Below are 23043 nucleotides of genomic sequence, written 5' to 3'. Positions count from 1 at the left end.
TTAACTTTATTTAGGGGAAATGATGTTTTTGTTTATTTTTACTTGAAACTTTTAATTTTTGGGTGGCAAACTTTATTTTTTCAACTATTTTTTCCACTTTTTTCCCACTATTTTCTGTCCCACTTTGGGACTTGAACTTTTGGGGGTCTGATCCTTTACAATGCATTCCAATACTTCTGTATTGGAATGCATTGGCTGTATGAGTAATACTGGCTCTTCACCGGAAGGCAGCGCAGATGCCTCAAGAAGGCATTGTCATCGGGTCCCTCCCACAGCCCCATGGGGACCCGATGGCACCACCACCGACCTGCGGTTTGCGCCGATCGCCGACATGGGGGGGTCACGGGACCCCTCCGCGCATTTAGCCGAGGTGCCTGTTCAATGATTTGAGCAGGCACCTTGTTCCGATCACCGGTGATCAGAATAACACATGACGTACCGGTACGTCATGGGTCCTTAAGGACTCGGGAACCATGCCGTACTGATACGTCATGGGTCCCTAAGGGGTTAAAGAAGTTGATTTTTAACTTCATTTTTTCAATCCCTGTCGGCTAAGAAGTGTGAGGGGGCGTGGACTAGCGGGGCGTGGACTAGTTCATCTTTTGAGGGTGGACACATTGTGGCAGGGGGCGTGTCTGGGCTCCTTTCTGCAAGAGTGACGCCCCTCTGGACACCTTACTGGCTTGTTTGCATACCAAATAAACTGGATATTCAGAGGATAAAAACATCTATTGCTGGAACAAAGGCACATCTGGAAATAAGGTACTAAGTGCTATTAGGCCACGGCTATACTTCAATTGCGATTATCCTGGTGACAAATTTCCTTTAAAGCTGACCTACAGCAGTGAAAATAAATGGCTGGGTTGTTATGGAAACCTGGAGTAAAACTGTGCATGTGGAGGTTGGAGGACCTGAGAGCTTCTATTGGCTGATAAGGGTCATGTGACCAAGCTTCTATTGACTAATGCATTTTTTGGGGAATATCTCAGGAACGGTACGTCCTAGAGAGCTGAGACCTGGTCTAAAACCTTCCTGGACACCTGATGTACATGTGTGCCAAATTTCGTGATTGTAAATGTGACGGTACGGATTCCTTTTGCGGACATACACACACACACTCTCAGCTTTATATATTAAAAGATATGTTTATACATCTAGACCTGCCAATAACCTTAATACAGTTCCTATGTTTGTGTGTTAACGACAAAAGCAGAGTTATTTACAGTGACTTCATGTTTGGATGTCATAAAACTGTTATATATTGTGTTCACAGACGCAGAAAAGATAATATGCCTTTAAGATTCATTATATAATGTAAGGTAAGCTCAATGACACAGCAGAAACAACAGAACGCATAGAGCTAAACTGTCGTTACTGGGCGGGAGTTTTGACCAATCACAGCCAGCTTCAAACACTGCCTGTGTGGGAAATTCCCCTAGCAGGAGCTGCTGGAATCATTATTCACCAGAGAGAGAAGCTGAACAGACATTCACTCCACTAAGAGCTGTGTTTTATGGAAGCAGAGAGGCCAAAATAGGTATTTAAAACAATTATATAATGTTCCTACTGTTAATATAGTGATTATAACTGTATACTAAACCAGTTATACGTGTGTTTACTTACAGTTTCACTAATTGCAAACCACAAATTCAATTGCAAATATCATACAAACAAACTACTGTGCCATACAATCCAAACAAATTGCATATAAATGCGAACTAGATGTACTGAGGAGAAGAAAGGAGGAGTGGCACTGCAGTTGAATGAATAGCACCCCTGTTACTGTGGCAAAGACACGTCAATGAGGGTGAAGGCAGGTGAGTCTGCTATTAAATCGAAGGGCCAGAGGAAGCACTTAGGTGCGAAACGGACGTCGCCCATTCAGCTGGTCACACTGCTGTATATGTTGTCCACTACCCACTGCCAATAAAAAGATCGTATTAGCGCAAAAGGGTGAGTGCCGTCCGTCTTTTCTACAATTACCAATATAAATGCGAACTGCTCATACGAGATCCTAAGCAATTATATAGAGCAAACTGCAAACCAAGTAGAGCAAGTGAACTATTAGTTAGACCTCAGATATACCTCTCAGAGAGATCATAAAGTGCTTAAATAACTTAAAGTGAGAGTACAGGTATTCAAGAGAGAAATATATCCACCATTTTATGTTGAATGACAAGATTGAAAAGTTGAACTACCATCTTATGCATACCGCCATTTTGTGATATCTTTTCAACACGTGTTATGTACATGGACTATCTGCAGCAGAAGCGGCAGTGTTATATATGAAGAAAAGTTGACGTTAATAAAGAAGTTATTTCAAGCATTTTCCATAGACCTACTGTTTCAGTAGAACGACGGTAGAGGAATTACAGAGTAATAGACAGTCTGGTCAGACTAAAAAGTCAGAGATATCAAAATTCTTCTAATGCCACAGCGCAAAAGGCACTTCATAGTGCTGCGCCTGCCACAGTGCTGTTCTTGGAAGATTGCTGTATATTGTCCAATAAAAGGGAATTGTTCAGACGCTGGATACCCGGCTGCCATAATTTCCCATTATACGACAAGCGGACCCGGCAATGGGGGCGGGGGGGGGGGGAGTCTGTCCAAAGGTGTCTTGAGCTTTATCCGACGGACATCCCCCCTGTGAAGTGAGTAGAATACTTGACATTTGAGACATTTTTTTATTCTCACTATATAGCTATGGGCCAAATAATCGCAAACTAAACTGCCTTCGGCATGTATATACTTAATATTGTCTAATCTATATCTGGGAACTATATCACTTAAAACCAAGATTACTCAATGGTACCCATCCTGCGGATTGAACTTGTAATCTTCTTTTATATATGTTCTTTGAAGAAAGCAGACATGTTGTTCAAATTCTGGACAACCCCTTTAAGCGCTTTCAGTTTGAACATTCTGTGGTGTCATCTTCTCTACTGTCAATAGAGGGACTCAAATGATATAAAAAGCTGCAGGTCACATGACCACTTTTCTCTTCTAGCACGGCACTGCAAAAAAGGGACATTTTCAAGGTGAAATCTTGAAAAGGCAGCAGAAGCCACAGCTGCACCAGTCTGAAAGTCATTTTGAAACATTTCCATAAGGTCGCACTGCCAGCCGCATTCCAGGGGCATGAGATTCCAATGCGCGTGGGTACTGTTGTCAATAAAGTTCCATGAAAGAAAAAAAAGAAAAAACAGCTAACCAGGAAGAACTGGCGGCAAGGGCGGTGCCGAACCTTACGGCTTGTGGTCGTACGTGACGTCACGGCGCCGCTGTCAGAGAGGCAGGAGACCCGCCCAGGCAGCAGCAGCTTCTCTTCCTTCGAGTGTGGGCGGCAGCGGAGCCCGGGTTGTAGGCTACAGAACGGCAGTGGACGGGCTCTATGTGACGTTACGCGGAATCGCAGCATTACCGCCTGTGTGAACGCCTGTCCCTCCTCCCGGCTCTTCATTCTTCTGTATAGGGACCGGTGGCGGCCGCTCGGTGGTAACCGCGGCCCCTGCTGCGAGGGCGGCCATGGACGAGCAGGCGGGGCCCGGCGTTTTCTTCAACAACAATAACAATTCGCTGCTGTCCGCTGCCGCTGCGGGGACTCAGGGGGCCGGCAAGGGATTCGAGGCCGGGGCTGGCGATTCGGCGGCCGGCGGTGCAGGAGGAGGCGGCACCGGGGCGGCGGGCAGGGCCCAGTACAGCATCCCGGGCATCCTCCACTTCTTGCAGCATGAGTGGGCCCGCTTCGAGGTGGAGAGAGCGCAGTGGGATGTGGAGCGGGCCGAGCTGCAGGTAATAACCCTGGGACCTGTCATGTGTATGTGACGGGGGCTGCCTACACCAAGGGGGTCCTACCTGCTCTCCTGTATGTCCTCATGGAGTTCTCTATGGCAAATCCAGGTACAGGTGTAGCCGAAATATCTAGACTTCAATGGGCTGTGACCTGTCCTCAGGATCGGTGGGGGGCCCACTGCTGACATCACCGCCGATCAGTTGTTTGAAGACCAATGACATCACCTTCATCACTCACACGACCTAGGCGTCAAGTGGCACCGAGCACGGCCGCTATCCGATGAATGGTAAACAGCTGATCGGCGTGGGGTGCCGGGCGTTGGACCCCCACGATCGTATATTGACGACCGGTCAGTGTGAAACAGTCCGAAAACCCCTTTAATGCAACAAAATCACATTACAGTAATATAAGATATCGTTATAAAGTGACCATCCTGGTGCTTCGGGTGTCAGGATATCGCTGGCTGCATCTGTATGTGGCGGGTCATTGCTGTATCCCCTTGTGCAGGTATGGAATACGTGTGGTTAGGCCCAAATGGTGAAAAGTGAACGACCCCTTTAAGGAATCCTGCATGGGTCTCCAGAACCATCCCCTTAGGGTAGGTTCATAACTTCCTGCCAGAGTTCACCGGATCCGGCCTACGGATCTGCCGTTCACCGTCAGACCCCTTGACTGTGATGGGATCCAGCATGAGTAATGGGTTTGGTCTGGTCAATACCCTGCACTCGTGACAGGGGTCCAGCCATGGCAGGCCAGCTATACAGAGGTGTGAACCTACCCTAAGATGTCAGCCCTGCAGTTTTTTCTTCAGTGAAAGCGGTATAGTAGTTGGTCATGTACGATGGACCACTTAGACTTATGCTGCTGTGTGTCTATGAAGTACCTGTTTCTAGGCCTCGCTATAATCCCCTTGAACCGGGTCGTGCGGCCCTTCAAATATTTTTTTCTTTTAAAGGGTCAGAATAGGTTCATCATTGATAAGACACAGGTCCATCAAAGTCCAACCTGTAATTCAACTGTGTTGATCCAGAGGAAGGCAAAACCCCATATGAGGTGTTTATTCCCACAGGCTATGCCATAAATGTCCACAGTGCCAGTCCCAGCTCTGGGGCCCACTTCTTGTTCATGTATAGGTTCCTGGCCGCCTGTTAACGGGAATGGACAGGAGGCAGCGCATGCGTGGTGCTTTCCATAACTAAGCGCCCTCAGGCTCATAGCAGTGAATGGAGAAAGTAGCGCATGCGCGGTCCTTTTCTTGTCATAGAGCAGGTCACAGAGGTGGGACCCGCACCAGTCGAGCATTTGTCATATTCTGTATCTGCCATGAATGTCCAGATGGGACCACTCTATTAAAGGGGTTTTCAAGGATTGCCTTTTAAACCTCCGCCGGACCTGTAAAGGGAAGCATACTTGGCTGCTTACCGTCGCTTAGTTCCGTCATTTGGTCCCTGCATGTAATCTTCCAGCATGGACGTGGTCACATGCCCCACTGTAGCCAGTGACTTACTGCAGTGGTGGTGTCCCCCTATGCGGCGCTTGACTGCAGTAACTTGCTACTTTGGGTGACGCCTCACCCCTGCGGCTAGTCATTGGCTGCAGTGGGGCATGTGACCCTGTCCATGCAAGAGGTTTACCTGCCGCGACCGAAGCACAGGGAAGAAGGCAGTGGTCCCAGGGAGCAGGTCAGTGTGCTTCCCTTCATAGGTCTGCTCTCATACTGCTGGTGCCCAGTTAAAGGTGTTATAGCTGGGCCATTAAAAACAGTCAAACTGGATTAGTGTGGCTCCCAGAGTTTATAGTTTTGGGGATCGGCCGGGGTGTCTCCACATGGGAAGCTCCACCGGTTATTACTGTAATAAAATCCTATGCGATGTACAGAAGTGTCCCCTGCAGGTTAGAGGGTCTTCACTGCTCCTCTGTCTATTTCAGTGAAAACTTCTATTTCCATAAAATAATTCTGCAGCATTTGTCGTAAACTCTTGTGACGTGTCGTTCCTCTGTTATTCCTCATAGAAATGTATCAATTGGCTACTGATTGTTCCCAACACATTCCGACACTTATTGGACGCTGCAAGGCTCTACTTCAGGGGTGCACAACCTTTTCTGGTTGGGGGCCACATTGTCAACGTGAACCAATTCCAAGGGCTGAAAATAAACTTTAAAGGGGTATTACCAAGTGAAATACTAAATTTATGGCATATTGAACATACAGTATATATCATAAATGTCTAGTTATACAATAAATCATGAATGTCTAATTGTTCTAGTACTCCCATCTAATGGGACAATACATGAAAGATTCATGTGAGCAGCCACAAGACATAGACATACATGTCTGCTACCAGATGTTTGGGGGCCTCATAGAATGGTATTGAGGGCCTCATGTGGCCTACGGGCCGCAGGTTGTGCACCCCTGCTCTACTTGGACACATTCCCAACTGGTAGCGCCCAGTTGGTAAGTCATATATTTCTAGGAGGAATAACTAAGGAACGGTATGACACAAAGTTCTAAGAAAACGTGCTCCAGAAAATGTATTCTATGAAGAATAAAATGATTTGTTAAATCAGACGTTTCAGGGTAGCTGGTAGGACCTCCTTGAGATCAGGCTGCCATTTTTGGTGCATTGACCACTAGACTTCTGTTGGGGTCTGCTAAGCCCTGGGGTGGGTTCCTTGGCCACAGTTGCTTGTAGAGAGATGAGCACTAATGGATGATATGCTATTTGAATGGAGGGGGCATTAATGATCATTGTCATAATTCCCCCCACCCCTTCACGTACCCTCTTTAAGCCTCATTCACACGTCCATGCTTGAATCCGTGAAGCGGTGGTCAGTGATGGATCCTTGAAGATGTCAGTGTTGGGTCCGTGTGTTTACATTTTTTTTCTGTCCGTGTGTCATCCGTGTTTCACTGACACTGCACAGCGGAAAAATATTTTTCAAAGCATCTCTTCCTAATGATCCCTGAAACACGGATGGCATCCTTGTTGCGTTTGTGGTTTTCACAGACCCATAGACTATTAATGGGCGTGATGGATCAGTGGTCACGGACAAGATAAAAAATAATAAACACTGACCGTGGTAATAAACTGATGTGTGAATACATTAAAATTAATAGGGATGTGTGCTGTCCGTGGAGAACAGGTGGAACACTGTGTGAATGAGGCTTTACACAGCACACGTTATCGAGAAGGAGCTTGCATACAACATGGTCGCCCCCGATAATTGGCCCATTCCTCGACTTGTGCATATGGGCATGACATGGTGGGAACTTTCATATATTTTAGCTGTCATCCTCATAGGTTTGGACAGGGCTGCTGATGTACAGTATGTGTAATATCACTGCGGAGGGGACATGGGGCCCATGATGTTAGTAGTACTTGTGGAATGATCCTTCTGCATCATAGGTCTTACTGTCTGCGTCTTGAATTGTTGCATTGTTATGCCCACGTCCACACAAGCGGGCATTGTGAGCTGCTTGGTGCTGATGCCATTTAAACCCATGATAGTATTACTGAGCTGGACACGGTTTGCATCATTGGGTAAACAGGGATCTACTCGCTCTCTGACCAGCTTTGCTACTTTCACGGTGCCGGCAGAGAGCAACCTGCTGGAATTCTCCAGATGCAACCGGAATGCCCTCCGCCCCATTTAGCTGCGGGTTGTGTCCGCAGATGTGAAAGTAGCCTTAGGTTCTGAACGTCGTTCTTTTGCCTCAGGTTTCTGTTGCCCATTGACAGAATAGTGTGGCTTCTATCCTGGAAAAGCAAACCCTTAAGAATCCATAGGGACGTGGGATGAGCGAATCGATTCTTATGAATTGGTTCATCTTGTTAGCAAGCATTCCTCACCTGTGAGGGGCGACTGCGCGTGCGCCGCTACACTTCCTGGTAGTGGTGAAGTCTCTGGCCCCAAAGCAGGGTTTTAGACGGGCCGATGGAGCGGCCAATTAGCGGAAAGGAAGCGCTCCTTCCCGACAGTCGGCTGCTCGCTCAGTGAAGGAGACCACTCATTTACATATAGCAATCTCCTCCACAGTATGATGATGAGAGATCTCTACAGCCATCCTTCGTCCCCATACACAAACAATGTTTCTGCGCAGCAGATCACTGTTTAGACCGCACCATCTGCTGCCCAGAAACTATGATCGGTGGTGTTTGCACGAACGACAGGATCACCCGATGAACAAGTGCTTTGCCCGTTCATTTGGTGATCGGCAGCACATTTACACGGCCAGATTGTTGGGAGCGAGCGTTCGCAGGAATGGTTGTTCCCGATAATCTGAACGATTATTGGTTTGTCTAAATCAACCTTTAGTGTCTGCGACGCAGGGCCCAGATGGTCAGGGCCAGGCTAGATGTCCATCCCTGTCAGTCAGCAGCAGGTGGGTGCTTCTTCACCTGTGAGGATAGTCCCTCGAAAAGGAAGTACTCCTTCTAATAAAACAGTGATTCGCTCATCCCTAGATCCCTCCATTGTGAGAAGAGCCTAACTGTCTTCATTCATCTGATCATTAGATGTGGCACGTGAATGGAAATGATGGTGTGATAGTCCTGCCGCTTAGGGCACTGCCGGGTGCTAGGACTGTCCTTCTAGTGTAGTACTAGATGCGGTGTGCAGCAGCTGTGTATATAGTGCCAAGGACTGGCCGAGATCCAGCCATTTCCAATCTCCCAAAACCAGACCCGACCCCATCCTCCGCACTGTTCCATGTGCACGACACCTAGACCAATCTTGGCAGATCACTTCTGCTGCAGATTTCGCCACATGTCTGTGGTAATATTTGCATGGTACTTGTTTTGCTGCAGGTTTCTCCCTGTGATTTGCAAGGAGCGAAATCCGTAGTGGAAGTCCAAGGGCGTTCCTGCGGTGCCCGCACCACTGCCTTGTTCCTGGCTGTTTCTGTATTCAACCGGACCAGGAAATAGCTTGGTCCTGTGACCGCTGCAGCCAGTCACAGGCCTCAGGGCTCACATCTGCTTGGAGGGTAGGTTTTTTTATTTTTTTAATAGGGCACCTCTTTAAAAAAGGTAGGGTAACTGCACGCAATGCGGATTATGTGCAGATTTTCATGTGGAGAAACTTGGCATAATATAGCACCAGCAAAGATTTGACCTGCTGTGCGGAGTAAGGAGTTTGCATTGGAAAGGGTAAGATTGGGGCAAATTGGCATCAGAAACCGCAAGTAACACATGCAGATTTTGGGGCAGAAACAAGAAATCCGCATGAAAAAATCCAATGTAAAGCAGCACCCTCCTTTACTGTTAGGAAGCCAGTGTCAGAGCGATGCCAGTGTTGTGGTCTTGTTCATGTGTTCTGGAATTCCGTTCTTTCCTATTTGAACAGTATGAGTCACATGATGCTCAAAGATTGTTGTGGCACACCAAACATATCACTCAGTTATCAGTATATGGAAATTTCCGTCTGCCTGGCCCATGGCACGGTTATGGCGACGCTATTTGAGTTTGTAATGGAGCCCACAAAGTGCGTTTTTCGGTGCTCCCATAGAAATGAATGAATGGAGGGCGGCTGCGCAAGTGCCCTGCGCCCTCCAGCACTTTGTGCGCTATGTTAGTGTTCTTTCACGCAATCGGGTGCCATGCGTGGAATCCGCTGCATGAAAGAGAGCCAAGCCCTGTCCCGGACAGCAGAGGCACGGAGCAGTAACATGATTGATAATGCTCCGTGCCTCTCTGATCTTTTTACTACAAAATCACGAGGACAACTTTCTCACTGTGATTTTGTAGTAAAGAGATCAGAGAGGCACGGAGCGTTATCAATCATGTTACTGCTCCGTGCCTCTGCTGTCCGGAACGGGGCTTGGCACTCTCTCATGCAGCGGATCCCACGCATGGCGTCCGCTCGTGTGTAAGAGCCCTTATAAGGACCCGCACCCATCAGATATTGGGGGCATTATCCTAGTGACTGACTCCATCCACAGTATATGTGTGAAGACCTCTCCTTTTCAGTTATTTAAATGTATACGCCGATGGAAAGCCGAGTGGAGGGCTAAACGTGATGCAAACTGACCCTTATTAGGCTAGGTATTGGCGTCCTGCATGGTGGCATACATTTGGATACCGTGAACCTTGTGCCAGATTTGCCATGCTACCTCACCGCCCTGTTTATTTGCATGGGATGGGCTGGTATAGTTAGCAGATGGCACGCGGATTGTGGAATTCGGCATTGCTGGCTCTTTCATGTCGGGGCAGCAGCTCTGTTTTATTTTTGTAGGGTTTTCTCCCTCCTTTGAGATGATAATTTATTCATAAGATGATAACCCCGCGCTGCCTGTCAGGAATTTCATGGCTGCAAAACAGAAGGAAATATGTTGCGCTTCATATCCAGACTCATCAGAAATGCAGAGACTATACTTGGTATAATGGGGTCTAGACTGTACATATTATATGGATGCACAGTGATTGAAGCTTGCATTTATATCTGACTGTAGTAAGATTGAGCCCATCTGGGGGATCCCTTTTTCACCCTCCTTCCCAGTCCAGTATTAATATATAGACGTACAACCATATATAGAACAGTCAGGAAAGAATGGGATCCTTGTTGTCGTCTTCCTGTCTCCGTGAACTTGGTAATTTAGGTCAATGCTAAAACGTCCCCATCACCCCCCCCCCCCCCCCCCCCCGCGCTCTTACCAGAAGCATCACCACTGACATGACAGCTCGACTCTATTAAAGGGGTTGTGCCACGGAAAATATTCTATATTTAAACCAAGAATTGAAAAAATGTAATAAGAAATGTAGTATATCTGTATAGCGCCACCTGCTGTTTTTTTTTTTTTTTTCTTTATTTCTCCATCTACCTCACTAAGGGTCCGGTCCATTCACACGTCCGTAGTGCATTGCGGATCCACAATACACCCGGCCGGCACCCCCAAAGAAATGCCTATTCTTCGCAATTGCAGACAAGAATAGGACATGTTCTATCTTTTTCCGGAGCCACATCCATTCCTGCCCCATAGAGTATGAATGGGTCCGCACCCGTTCTGCAATTTGCGGATGTGTGAATGGAGCCTGAGGCGCTCAGTTTAAGTCCCCTAACAGATGAGCGAGTGTCATGCTCCGGACTCACAGCGTGAGTATAAGACAGCTCCCGTCCTGACCTCCCAGCACTGATGGGGTCGCATAGCTTTATATTGATTTCTGATGCTATGTAACCCTTAGGCCTCTTTCACACGGGCGTCAGTTTTTTTGCCCAGATAAGAGGCGGGTGCGTTGCGGGAAAATGCACGATTTTTCCGCACGAGTGCAAAACATTGTCATGCGTTTTGCACTCGCGTCAGAAAAATCGCGCATGTTTGGTACCCAAACCCAAACTTCTTCACAGAAGTTCGGGCTTGGGATTGATGTTCTGAAGATTGTATTATTTTCCCTTATAACATGGTTATAAGGGAAAATAATAGCATTCTGAATACCGAATGCTTAGTATAATAGTGCTGGAAGGGTATAAAAAAGTTAACTCACCTTCTCCTCTTGATCGTGTAGTTCCCGGTCTCTTTACTTCTTGAATGATGAGCTGTGGGCTAAATGACCTGTGGTGATGTCAGATCACATGCTCCAATCACATGGTCCATCACCATGGTGATGGACCATGTGATCTGACATCACCACAGGTCCTTTAGCCCACAGCTTAAAGAAGAGACCGACCGGGAACTACGCGATCAAGAGGATAAGGTGAGTTAACTTTTTTATTTTTTTTAACCCTTCCAGCACTATTATACTAAGCATTCTGTATTCAAAATGCTATTATTTTCCCTTATAACCATGTTATAAGGGAAAATAATACAGTGAATAGACTGTCACCTAGAACCCATGCGTGAAAATCGCACGCATCCGCACTTGCTTGCGGATGCTTGCGATTTTCACGCAACCCCATTCATTTCTATGGGGCCTGCGTTACGTGAAAAACGCAGAATATAGAGCATGCTGCGATTTTCACGCAATGCACAAGTGATGCGTGAAAAATCACCGCTCATGTGCACAGCCCCATAGAAATGAATGGGTCAGGATTCAGTGCGGGTGCAATGCGTTCAACTCGCGCATCGCACCCGCGCGGAATACTCGCCCGTGTGAAAGGGGCCTTACAGTTCTGCAATGTATTGGATAACACTGGCAGCATGCTGTCAGTGTTATCCAATACATTCCAGAGCAATTGAAGCAATGAATAGGGAGATCGCTGGATCCATGTGAGGTTCAGGGCTGGTTCTAGCTTTGTACTATATGATGGGCGATTTTTCATTTTTTGCATCAATCCTAGCATAACCCCTTTAATTTGGATATTAATGGCAGTGGAGCAACTTTCTGCCATGGGCCTCGTTCTCCTGGTAAAATACACGCAGAATGTGCAGCAGAAATCCGAGGCCTTCTCTTGGATTTCTGTCACATATAGTATTTCAAAGTGCGCAGAGCCGTCTATGGCCTAAGCCTAGCCCAATTCAATGGAGCAAATCGGCGTGCAGACACCCGCCGCAGCTTCCGGTTGAAAAAGCAGGCAGAGAAGGGACCCTATGTACCACAGCACAGAGTTTCACTGTGACGAGTGGGGCATGGGTTTACAGATCATCTGACAGATTTTCTGATCTCACACAGATCTTTTGTTATTCACCCCAACTATTAGTCTGATTGTAGAGAAATTGGTCAGATAATCTGCTGGAGTAAATGCACCCGTTGTTTTCACGCGGATCTGAAGAGTGAAGGAAAAACTGTCGCAGATCTTTTACACAGGCAATCCCCTCGACAAATGTGATTGGCTTGTATACTCTTTGGGGATGAACAATTCCTTTAAGTATCATTGCGTTAAGGATTGTTCGCGCTGATCCACCTGCTGTTATTGCCAATTGGCACTCGTTACTGGGCACAGACCCTTAGACCTATTTCAGGACCCAGGAAGCATGCCCCATATGACTGCTGCTCTTCTGCCACAAACTCACAGTAACATAATAAGTTATGATGCCATGTGTTCTTGCCTGACGGTGGGCCTGTTACACTGTACTCACCTAATACCGTCAGTACATTTCAGTAGACCCGCAGTCTGGCAGGAACACACAGCATTATAAGTTTTTATGATGCTGTGGGTTCAGTCTGGGAAGTACAGCCAGCGCATGGAGCGTGTTTCTCGGACTGAATACTCGTGACATTGGGCTTAGGCTGTGTGGACTCGTAGCAGATTTTACAACTTATCTTCGTATTACATGCGGATTTCACCCTCTACATTGCTACACATAGCTGAGATGTTTAATGTCCTATCCTATCCCCATGTAATGAATTGTAAATTGTCGACTATTTTCAGTGTGGAATCTGCACTGAAATTCCACAATGTGTGCATTCACCTTAAACATACAGGCGTGTGAGCGCCGCGGGCAGCAATTTATAGTGCAGGAGAAGCAGAGAGGATTGAGAATTTGTATTGATGGGAGATGGTCCTGCTCTTGTAGAGGGAGCTGTCAGTCATTTACAGTGGCCGACCCCATGTCTCATAAATCCAGAGAGATCTAGCTGAATGACTTTATAAGTAAGGCGTAAGGATACATAGGGGAAACACATTGGATCTGGCAGGCATGTACTGGGCCTGGTGCTGCAGCTTTTCTATTGCTGGACCACAACAGAGTAACTGAACAGCACCGTAAACCTATGCAGAATCTCTTCCCTGTGAGAATGTGTGTGTGTGTGTATATATGTGTATATATATATATATGCCATTTCTGGAACTCCCAAAAAAATTAATATAGCGGCTGCACACATATGTGACTGACCACTCCATTATTTTCAGGGGGCTGCAGGGGGGTATGGGCACCTGTTCTCATGATCGGTGGGTGTCCCAGCGGTAGGACCCCCACTGATCTCATATTTATCCCTATCTGGAATATCACTTTAGAAGGAAGGGTAGGTTCACACCTGATCTGGATCTGGATATTGCCATTCATCGCCGGACCCTATTGACTATGAGATCCAGTGGGGATCTGGCTGCTTTCCAAGAGTCGTATCACCCTCCGGATCAGTGAACCTACCATAACTTCTCCCGACATGTCTTTTTAGCAACCACTTGCATCCTGTAGTCCTAGAGAATCTATTCTTATGACTCTGTGGTGCGCCTTTTAATTTATTGTTCCTACTAGAAGTTATGAATTGCTAGCAGTCTGCAGTGGAGGTCCAGATGGGTGTTACCAGTTGTACCTGCACAGTCTGACACCATCGTCGGTGAAGCCAGTGTCAGACCGTGCAGGGACACACGCCCAACTGGTAACACCCAAATGGACCTTCACTGCAAATTGTTAGCAACTCTTTCATAGCTTCTAGCAGGAATAATAAAGGCATTGCACCACATGGAGTCATAAGAATAGAGCCTTCAGAATTATGACACGGTGACTGCAAGTAATTATTGAAACGGACAGGTCGGGAGAGGTTAGGGGTCCTTTTCAAAATGCAGAATCTGATGTAAGGCCGAAGCCCAGGTAGGACATTTCCCAAAAAATTAGCAATTTGTTTCTTCCATTTGATTTTTTTGCTACTAAAAAGTCAGATGGGACCCCAGATACGTCTGCCTGGCCACTAATTCTAGTGTCTGCCCCCCCACGATCTGTAATTTGTATATGGTAGATACGGCTGGCTGTTGTAATCTGACACTACACCTCAAAGCTAACGTATCAAAAGTGTTATTACGTGATCACTGGGTCAATATTTCCCTTCTAAGATATCACATCACTAAAGCGAAAGCATGCAGCCTGTTAAGGTGGATTTACACGTACCAGTAATAGGCCACATTACCTGCCCATCTAAGTGTGCCGCCGATCACCCGATGAACGAGTGAAATGCTCTATTATCAGCTGATCCTGTCGTTCGGGCAGCCAAGTAAATGATTTTCTGGGAAAAGCAGATCATGTGTATGTATATGTGTGTATGTGTATGTATATATGTGTATGCGTGTGTGTGTGTATATATATATATATATATATATATATATATATATGCCAACTGCGCCATCTTTCATTTGCTCAATGGTTTGATTCTTTTCTCTCACATATTTGATCTCCCATTCACAAAAAGATTATTTTATCCCTACGCTTTAGCCATCTTGGCGGGATGATATTTCTCTTTGAAAATTGCTAATTGGCTTTTACATAATTCCGTCTGTGTAAAAAAAAAAAAAAAAAAAAATTATTATATTCAACCAGTTCCTTTTGCCTAAATATTTAAGGCTAGTTTCACACTGTTCCGGCGGGTGAACAGCCTGTCTGATCGGTCCTGCCGCTGGGGCACACGTGAACTAGCGGCAGGACGGATCTGACAGGCTGTTCACCTGCTGGAGTCCCCTGCAGCTAGTGTGAAAGTACCCTAAGATATACAGGTTACTGATGGATGCTTATTAAAGGTTTTGTCTGGAAATTGAAAGGAGTCTCCGTTTTACCAGGCACAATGCGTTGTAAGGCTAGGAGAGCCGAATGTAATGATAGCCTTCACTTAGTGACCCCCCCTCCCCCATCCAACTGTTAGCATAGACACATAGCTGTGGTTCATCTAATTAAAACACTGTTTTTCTTTTGATCTGAAGCTCCATTCCCAAGTTATATTTTGTATTAATATGCAAATGAGGCCTTTGGTGCATTGAGGGTGTCACCCTTGCTCTTGTTGTAACTTGGGAACATAGCATTTTAATCAGGTGAACTACAGCAATATGTCTATGCTAACAGTTGGATATGGAGGCGACCGGTAACAGATTCACTTTGACCACTTGCCTACCGCCTTATGGCTTTATACGATGTGGCAGTAGGCTGTTAGCTGTAACCTGACATATAAAAGCATCAGGTCACATTACAATCTGCTGATCGCTGTGACGTGCTGTTAGGCCTGTTTCACACTTGCGGTGTGACATTCTAGTTTTGGGATCCTGCAGAGGATCTCAAAACCAGGCCAGAACAGATGGATGCTTTCCGTTCCATTTTGATGCATTTTTTTGACCGGACACAAAACCACGAAACGGAACAAACCAGATCTGGCATGAAAATCAATGTACGGTAAGTCAATGGTGCTGGATCAGTTTTCTTTTTGGGAGAAAAAAAACTGATCTGGTACCCATTGACTTACAATGATTTGCTCAGTTTTCATTTGAAGGAAAAGGATGCATTAAATGGCACGGATCAGTTTTAATTCCGTTTTTAAGATCCTCTGCCAGATCTCAAAACCGTAATGCCACGATGCAAGTGTGAAACAGGGGAGGTGATCGGTGCGTGAAAATGTGGCTCGGATGCGGAACCAAAGCACGGTTGTGTGAATGAGCCCTTACTCTGCTCCTGGAATTGCTAGTCTTGATGAAGACCTTTTGGACACAGCTCTTGGTTTTCTGTGTCATTTTATATGGTTTAGTCTTTTTATGACACTTGTACAGATACTGCAAGACTTGCTATTTGTATAAGCTAGTGAATAATTTGCCAGAATGGAACATCACACTTTTAAAGCGCTGTTGGACTTGTGCGTGAGGAGGATTTCCTGAAGTATTGGCATGTTGTGGTATATGTAACCCCTAGTGTCCCATTGTTTAAAGAAAAAAAAAAAGCTACCGCCTGGTGTACAACTTTTTGGCACTTCACCATATTGAAAAGTGTAGTCTGCGAGACGCGTGGTAGCTTATTTTCAAGTCTCTCTTTGCGGTAGTTTATTTTCATTTCTTCCATGCTTTGCTGTTACATAAAGGGATTGGAGCAATGTCGTCTGTGACAAGATTGTGGCTTTGGCTTTGTTCCTCATTTCAGCCACTCTTAGTAGTCAGTGTCTGGAGACTTTCAGCAGCTCAGTAGTAAAGACCTTGGTGATGGACTTTATCGCTTAGTCTAGTCCAACCTTTCGCACTCCAGCTGCTGTGAAACTACAACTCCCAGCATGCACTCTCGGTCAGCTCTCAAAATGAATTGAATGAAGCCTTGTAGGAGTTGTAGTTTCAGAACAGCCAGAGTGCTGAAGGTTGCTGATCCCTGGGCTAGTCTCACATCAGTGGAAGCTGTTCCAGCAGAGAACAGCCTGCTGGAATTCTCCCGATCCGGCACTGTCTGATGAGATCTGTCCGCAATCTGGAAAAATTGGTGACAATTGGCCAGACAGAAACCGCTGCAGTTTGTGTCCGGCTGATACCCGGCATTGTGGCCGGTTCGCAATGCTGTAGATGTAAAAGTAGCTTTACCAGACATTGACTTCATTTGCAAAAAAAAAAATTACCCATAAACAGGAATCTAAAATGATCAAAAAGTCCTATGTACCCCCAAAATGGTCTTACTACAAAAAAGAACAAGCCCTGATTGCTTCATTGATGGGAAAATAAAAATCTTCTGGGAAAGGACTCGTTTAGCTCTGTTTTTACTATTTGTCTTTGGTCTAGGAACCCTGCTCATCTGAAATCTCGCCCTTTCATTAGTGCTGGTTGGCTACCGTTGTGACCATATGTTATTGGAATTAGTGAAAATGTCTTATAAACTAAGAATAGCTAAGCTGTAAATGCTGTTACCATAGAAACCCAATAAATACATGAAAATGTCTTGCCTCTCGGTATGCCAATCCAGCTCGATTTGAGGACCATGCGGGTGATGGCACTACTGTACCGTAATATCCGCCAACCGACATAACATGTCCTCGAATGTTCATTGGTAAAGTAGTTAGTTAAGGCTTGCCCTCACACTGGGACAGAACATTTGGGAAGAAAGTCTAAAACCAAAGGGGTTGTGCCAACGTTAAACTTTACCTTAATGTAATTCAGCATCAGAAACTACTTTTGTGATTTGCTTCCGTTGTCCAACCGCTGAGACTCCCACAAAAAAATAAAAAATCTGGGTTCCTGTGTTCCCTGTTAGATTGGAGTGTTGGTCGTAGATGAAATTGAGCTACCCTCAGGATAGGTCGTCTGACTGGGGTCACCCCCACCCATCAGCGGCTTGAGGCTGCGGCGTTGGTGTGAGAGCTGAATGCTTACCTTAAGGGCTCATTCACATGACTGTTGGCCAGTATTGCGGACCGCAAACAGCGCAATATATGGGCACTGGCCGTTTGTGCACTGCATCACTGATGCAAACCCATTCACTTGAATAGCTTCGTAATCCGGAAGGTGTGGTACAGAAGCACTACAAAGTGCTTCCGTGGGGTTTATCTCCGTGCCTCTGCATTGCAAAAAAATAAACCCTTTTTATTTTTTTTATTTTTTTTATTTTTTTGTGGTGTAGACAGATCACGGACCCATTCAAGTTGATTGGTGCAGACAAATGCAGACCCAGCCACAATGCACAGAACAGCTGGCACATGTTTGTGTGTATGACCTGGAGAGGGGAAAGCATTATTATAGCACCTATTTGATATTAAGAGTTGTTTTTTTTTTTTCTCATAGAAAGTAAGGGTACGTCTACACGGAGACACTGGTCGCATGACATGTCTCTGCCAGGATAGCAGAGTAGCGGTGATCATATAGAAATAATTGGGATCGCTGCGCGAGTAACTAAAAAAACCCCAGCAGTGTTGTAGCAGTAGCCCTATCCTTAGCCAGTTGAGTAGATTTGACCCCAGAATTGATGCTTTTGAATTAGGATTTCGATGAATTTCACTAATATTAAAGAGTAAGGCTATGCCGACAGTGGGAAATCTGCTGGAATTTTGCAGCAGCAAAATAACTGCCAAATGGTGTGGCAGCATGGCGGTTCCAAAGACATACAGATGGGTAATTTAGATCAGGGTTCCTCGACTCCGGTCCTCAGGGCCCACCTGACGGTCATGTTTTCAGAATTTCCTTTGCATTTAGCAGGTGATACAATTAGTGTCCATGCATCAGGACTGGCCACAGGTATTCATTCTGTAGGATATTCTCAAATTCTGACCGGTAGGTGGGCCCTGAGGACTGGAGTTGAGGAACTCTGATTTAGATGGTTTAGCTCCACGGGGGACGGCAAGCAATAATGTCTGTAAAGTGTTGTGGAATATGTCAGTGCTATATAAGTGAGTGAAATAAATAAATTAAAATTTTGTTGCAGAATTTGTTTTAAATACTGTGGGTTTGCCACAGATTTTACCCTCTGCATCAAACATCTGCAGCATAAACGGACACGCTGATATAAGAAACTTTGTAATATATTATAATACTGAAGAATGCCTCTATTTTTTATTATCATACTCCTTTTCTACTTGCCCTACCCACAGCCTTTTACACTTATCTTTTATTCCAAATTTACTGATAAAATTTGTCTTCAATGAAGACATTGGTTAGCGGTTCAATGAGAGATCAGGTTACAGCTGCAACCCATAAAAGTCTATGGGAAGGATCAGCTGGGAACGGAACTACTGCTTTGGACTGATTTAGGTTTTGTTTCCATTAGCGGGTGCAGTGCATGGATGTAGCGATAACAATTATTGATTTTTGTTATTTTTGTGCTTTTATTTTTGCATTTTTTTAATTTTTATACGTAGTTGCTATAGCCCTAGGCCGCCATACCAACTGATTGACACCCTGCAATTGGCTTCACTCTGAAAAGGGATTGCCAACATGAGAGCAAATGGAGAAGGGCCCTTTTAAAAAGGCAGTTATGACATGTATTACATCCTTGTGCCGGTGACCCTGTGTAGAGTGCTGGAGGAGCTGCCTGGCTTTGAGCTGAAAGGTTAATTTGGTTCTTTTCAGAGCTTTTCTGCCTTTAGGATTTCAGAAAGAGCGACTAATGATTAATACTGTAATTTCTTTTTCATTTGTGTGGATTTTGTATGTTTGACGGATTTACTAATTAGCCGTAAACTATTGTGCGTGTGATAAGTAAGGCGACTCGCGCCATCCTGCAGGCTCGGGGTGTCTGGATATAAATCATCTTCACATTATAAATAGAGATGAGTGAATTTCATAATTTGAAATTCTTTTGCGCTTCGGTTGGTGGTAAAAGCAGAATTGCGTTATGGATTCTGTTACCACGCTCCGTAACGGAAAGCATTTAGAGGCATTCCGTCATAATAGAAGTCTTTGGCCTGCATAACTGAAACGGGCCGGATCCGTTATGTAGGCCATAGACTTCTATTATGATGGAATGAATAACTGAATGCCTCTAAAGGCATTTGCGCTATGCATTCAGTGATGGAATTGCGTTATGGTCCGTGGTAACGGAATCCATAACGCAATTCTGCTTTTACCGCCAAAGGAAGCGCAAGTGAATTTCATAACATTAAATTTGCTCGTCCCTCATTATAAACCCGTTTTCATTCCACTTTTAACTACATTTATAATATGCGACCTGCTGGTAAATTGTTTTAAAATTGAATTACTGAAGAAATAGAGGTACCATTTTTTTGTGTACATTTACGGCACTTATGGTGATGGTAGGTGACACTTTCAGGTCTCCCTTGAGTTCCATGACCGGCGGAACGCACATTGCCGGTGTCTTACGGACGTGTGAATAGACCCTCACTGTTATTTCTGCTCCCACAATGCACTTGTCGCTGATCGTAATGCTCTAGTGACCCACCTAAACAGCGATTGGATGAGCAAGCATTTCTGGAATGCTGAAAGGTACCAGGAAGTGGGGATCATGGGGGGATTGGTGAGGGGATTTTAATGTTTGAGGCTTTTGTAAATTGATATTGACTGGACAGCCTTGCTAAAAAAAAAAATTATGTACCCTTTTTTTTTTATACAGCCTCATGCACACGACTGCGGTTTGCGTCCGCATCAGAGTCAAATTTTTTGCGAGTCGGATGCAAACCCGTTCACCTTTATGGGGCCGTGGGCTGTCCACATCCGCTTGTCCATTCCGCGGCCTCACAAAAAAATTGACCATGTCCTATTCTCGTCCATATCTCGGACAAGGATAGATAGGACTGCCCTATTTAGGGCCAGACATTCCATATATACAGAAAGCATCTGTGTCTTGCAGATCTGAAATTTGTGGACTGTAAAACGGACACTTCACGTCTCTTCTGCTGGTTTCTGTAAATGTTAATTTTCTCCCTACCTCCGACTTTTGCTGATGGACGAGCCAATTTTATGTCGCACCTACTCTACGCCTCATGCTCTGGTCCTAAAGCATTGGCTTAGAAATTGCAGCTGTATCTCCCTCCTCCCCCAGGTTCCTTCTTGTCTACTAATTACTGTGGCATTCTGGACAAATGGTTTCTGGTTTTCCTTTTTATTTTATTTTTTTGCAGATCGCACACCAATTATATATACCTTTTGCAGACAAGAATAGGCACTTCTATTAGGTACATATATGCAGCTGTATTTTGTGGATCCACTGTTTGCGACCTCCAAAATACGTATGGTTGTGTGAATGACTCCTAATGGAGAAGGAGAAACCTACAGATTACCACAGTAATGGAGGGGGGGGGGGGGAAATCATAACTCGTCAAACTGAATGTTTTATGATATTTGTAGCTCTAGCACATGGAAAGTAGATGTAAAGCGGCCCTCCTGTCCATGATTAAAGTTTGACTATAGAAGACATAGGCATAGTCAGCATACCTTGTGCCTTCTTCCATGCTGCCTCCATTCTTCTGCTTAGGTTCCACCTTCAAGATGACCACCATCCTCTCAGACTTCCCTATACAGAGTATTGTAAGTCTTGAGCCTGTATTACACTGGCAGATTTTCTGCCAGATGATCGCTAACAATTCAAACTTTCGTAGTAACGCTCGTTAGCGATTATCTGGCACTGTAATACTGGCGCCAGTTAGGGCTCATGCACACAACAGTATTTTGCGTTCAGTATACTGGACGTTTTTTTAATTCAGTATGCGGAACATATACTGAACCATTCATTTCATTGGTTCAGCAAAAAATACTGAAGTGTCTCCGTGTGCATTCCGTTTCAGTATTTCTGTGCTGTGAAAAGATAAAACAGGTCCTATTCTTGTCCGCAAATCACGGTGCTTGGCTCTCCAAGTCAATGGGTCCGCAAAAAAACTGAACACATACGGAAATGCATCTGTATGTCTTCTGTATCAGTTCCGTTTTTGCTGAACCATCTATTGAAAATTTTATGCCCAGCCCAATTTCTTTTCTATGTAATTACAGTTTACTGTATATGGCATACGGAAAGGAAACAAACACAATGGAAACAAAAAACTGAGCAATGGATCTGTAAAAAAACGGACCGCAAAACACTGAAAAAGCAATACTGTCGTGTGCATGAGCCCTTACCCTATGAACGAGCAAATGTATTTTAGGGTTGGACTGGAGGGTCGATTTAACACTACGATTCTAACCTATATTTTTCAAGTTGGGAGTCAGAGGGACGGGAGTCTGTTGCGTAACATTAATTGTTGCAAATGGATGATCTGAAGGTTTGTCACTTGTTGTGGAAGGTTTCTCATGATAAGGTATTAATAAGGCCACAAGTTTGTGCTCGTCTGCCCCGCAGAGTTTACTCAAGACTTGTGGATGAGCCAAAGGTTAGTTGTTATCTAGTCATTAGCATTGCATCATTTGTGCTAGCTGTTTGAGGGGGTCTAAAAGACCCTGCCAAACATTGTGTCCTGCTCTGATAGCTCTACAAGTACACTGGACTCATGCATGAACCCTTATGGGTCACTGGTGCGGACCCATACTGCCTCCATGTAATGCTGTATGTAGAGTCTCTGAGAAAAAATACCACCAGATGACTCAGCGGCGTGGAGTCTGTCACCAGGAAATTCACGGAAAGACCAGGCACAATGCCAGCAGAATGTAAGGAACCGTTGCTTCATTCTGGAAAAAAGTACTTTTTAATCCATATGCAAATGAGCTATTAAGTGCACAGATGGTGGGGCCTCATGCTTTTTCCCAAATTAATGGGTCCAGGTTCCTGCATAGGCATCTTGCTTGCCCCTGTCAGTCAAGGAGAGGGAGGGGCTGGCATAGGAAGCAGGAGGAGCAAGGGTCCACAGAATTGCTTCGGCCCACCCTCGATGCAGTTAATTTATCATTTGCATGTGGGTTAAAGGGGTCGTGACATCTCAGACACTGGTGGCATATTGCCAGGATTTGTGACCAATGTCAAATAGGTATGGGTCCCACCTCTAGGACCAGTTATTGTCTCCAGAACGGGGCCACCAAAATGAAGGCGAGCTCTCGGGGCATGTGCAGCTCTGTTCACTTCAGTTATTTTCAGAAGTCCCATAGAAGTCAATGGAAAGTGCATCACACATGCCCAGCCGTCTCTCCATTTACCGTTGTGGGACTGTTGGACATGGCTCAGGATAGATCATCAGTATTTGATCAGTAGGGGTCCGGCACCAGGGTCCCCCACCTAT

General features: G+C 45.3%; 1 protein-coding gene across 2 annotated transcripts in view; it reads left to right on the top strand.

The window, feature by feature from the left end:
* The first annotated feature begins 3264 nt into the window (after nt 1–3264).
* Nucleotides 3265–23043, top strand: part of STRN (striatin) — a 118318-nt gene continuing 98539 nt past the window's right edge. The window contains exon 1 of one of the 2 annotated variants that reach the window (XM_044288548.1): nt 3265–3792. In XM_044288548.1, the coding sequence (XP_044144483.1) occupies nt 3526–3792 (267 nt within the window). In that variant the 5' untranslated portion in view covers nt 3265–3525. The remainder of the gene's footprint in view (nt 3793–23043) is intronic. The other variant, XM_044288547.1, reaches the window with a different exon arrangement.

Source organism: Bufo gargarizans, chromosome 4 (assembly GCF_014858855.1).
Source record: "Bufo gargarizans isolate SCDJY-AF-19 chromosome 4, ASM1485885v1, whole genome shotgun sequence".
Classification (NCBI taxonomy): domain Eukaryota; kingdom Metazoa; phylum Chordata; class Amphibia; order Anura; family Bufonidae; genus Bufo; species Bufo gargarizans.
This window is presented reverse-complemented; position numbering and strand designations above follow the sequence as displayed.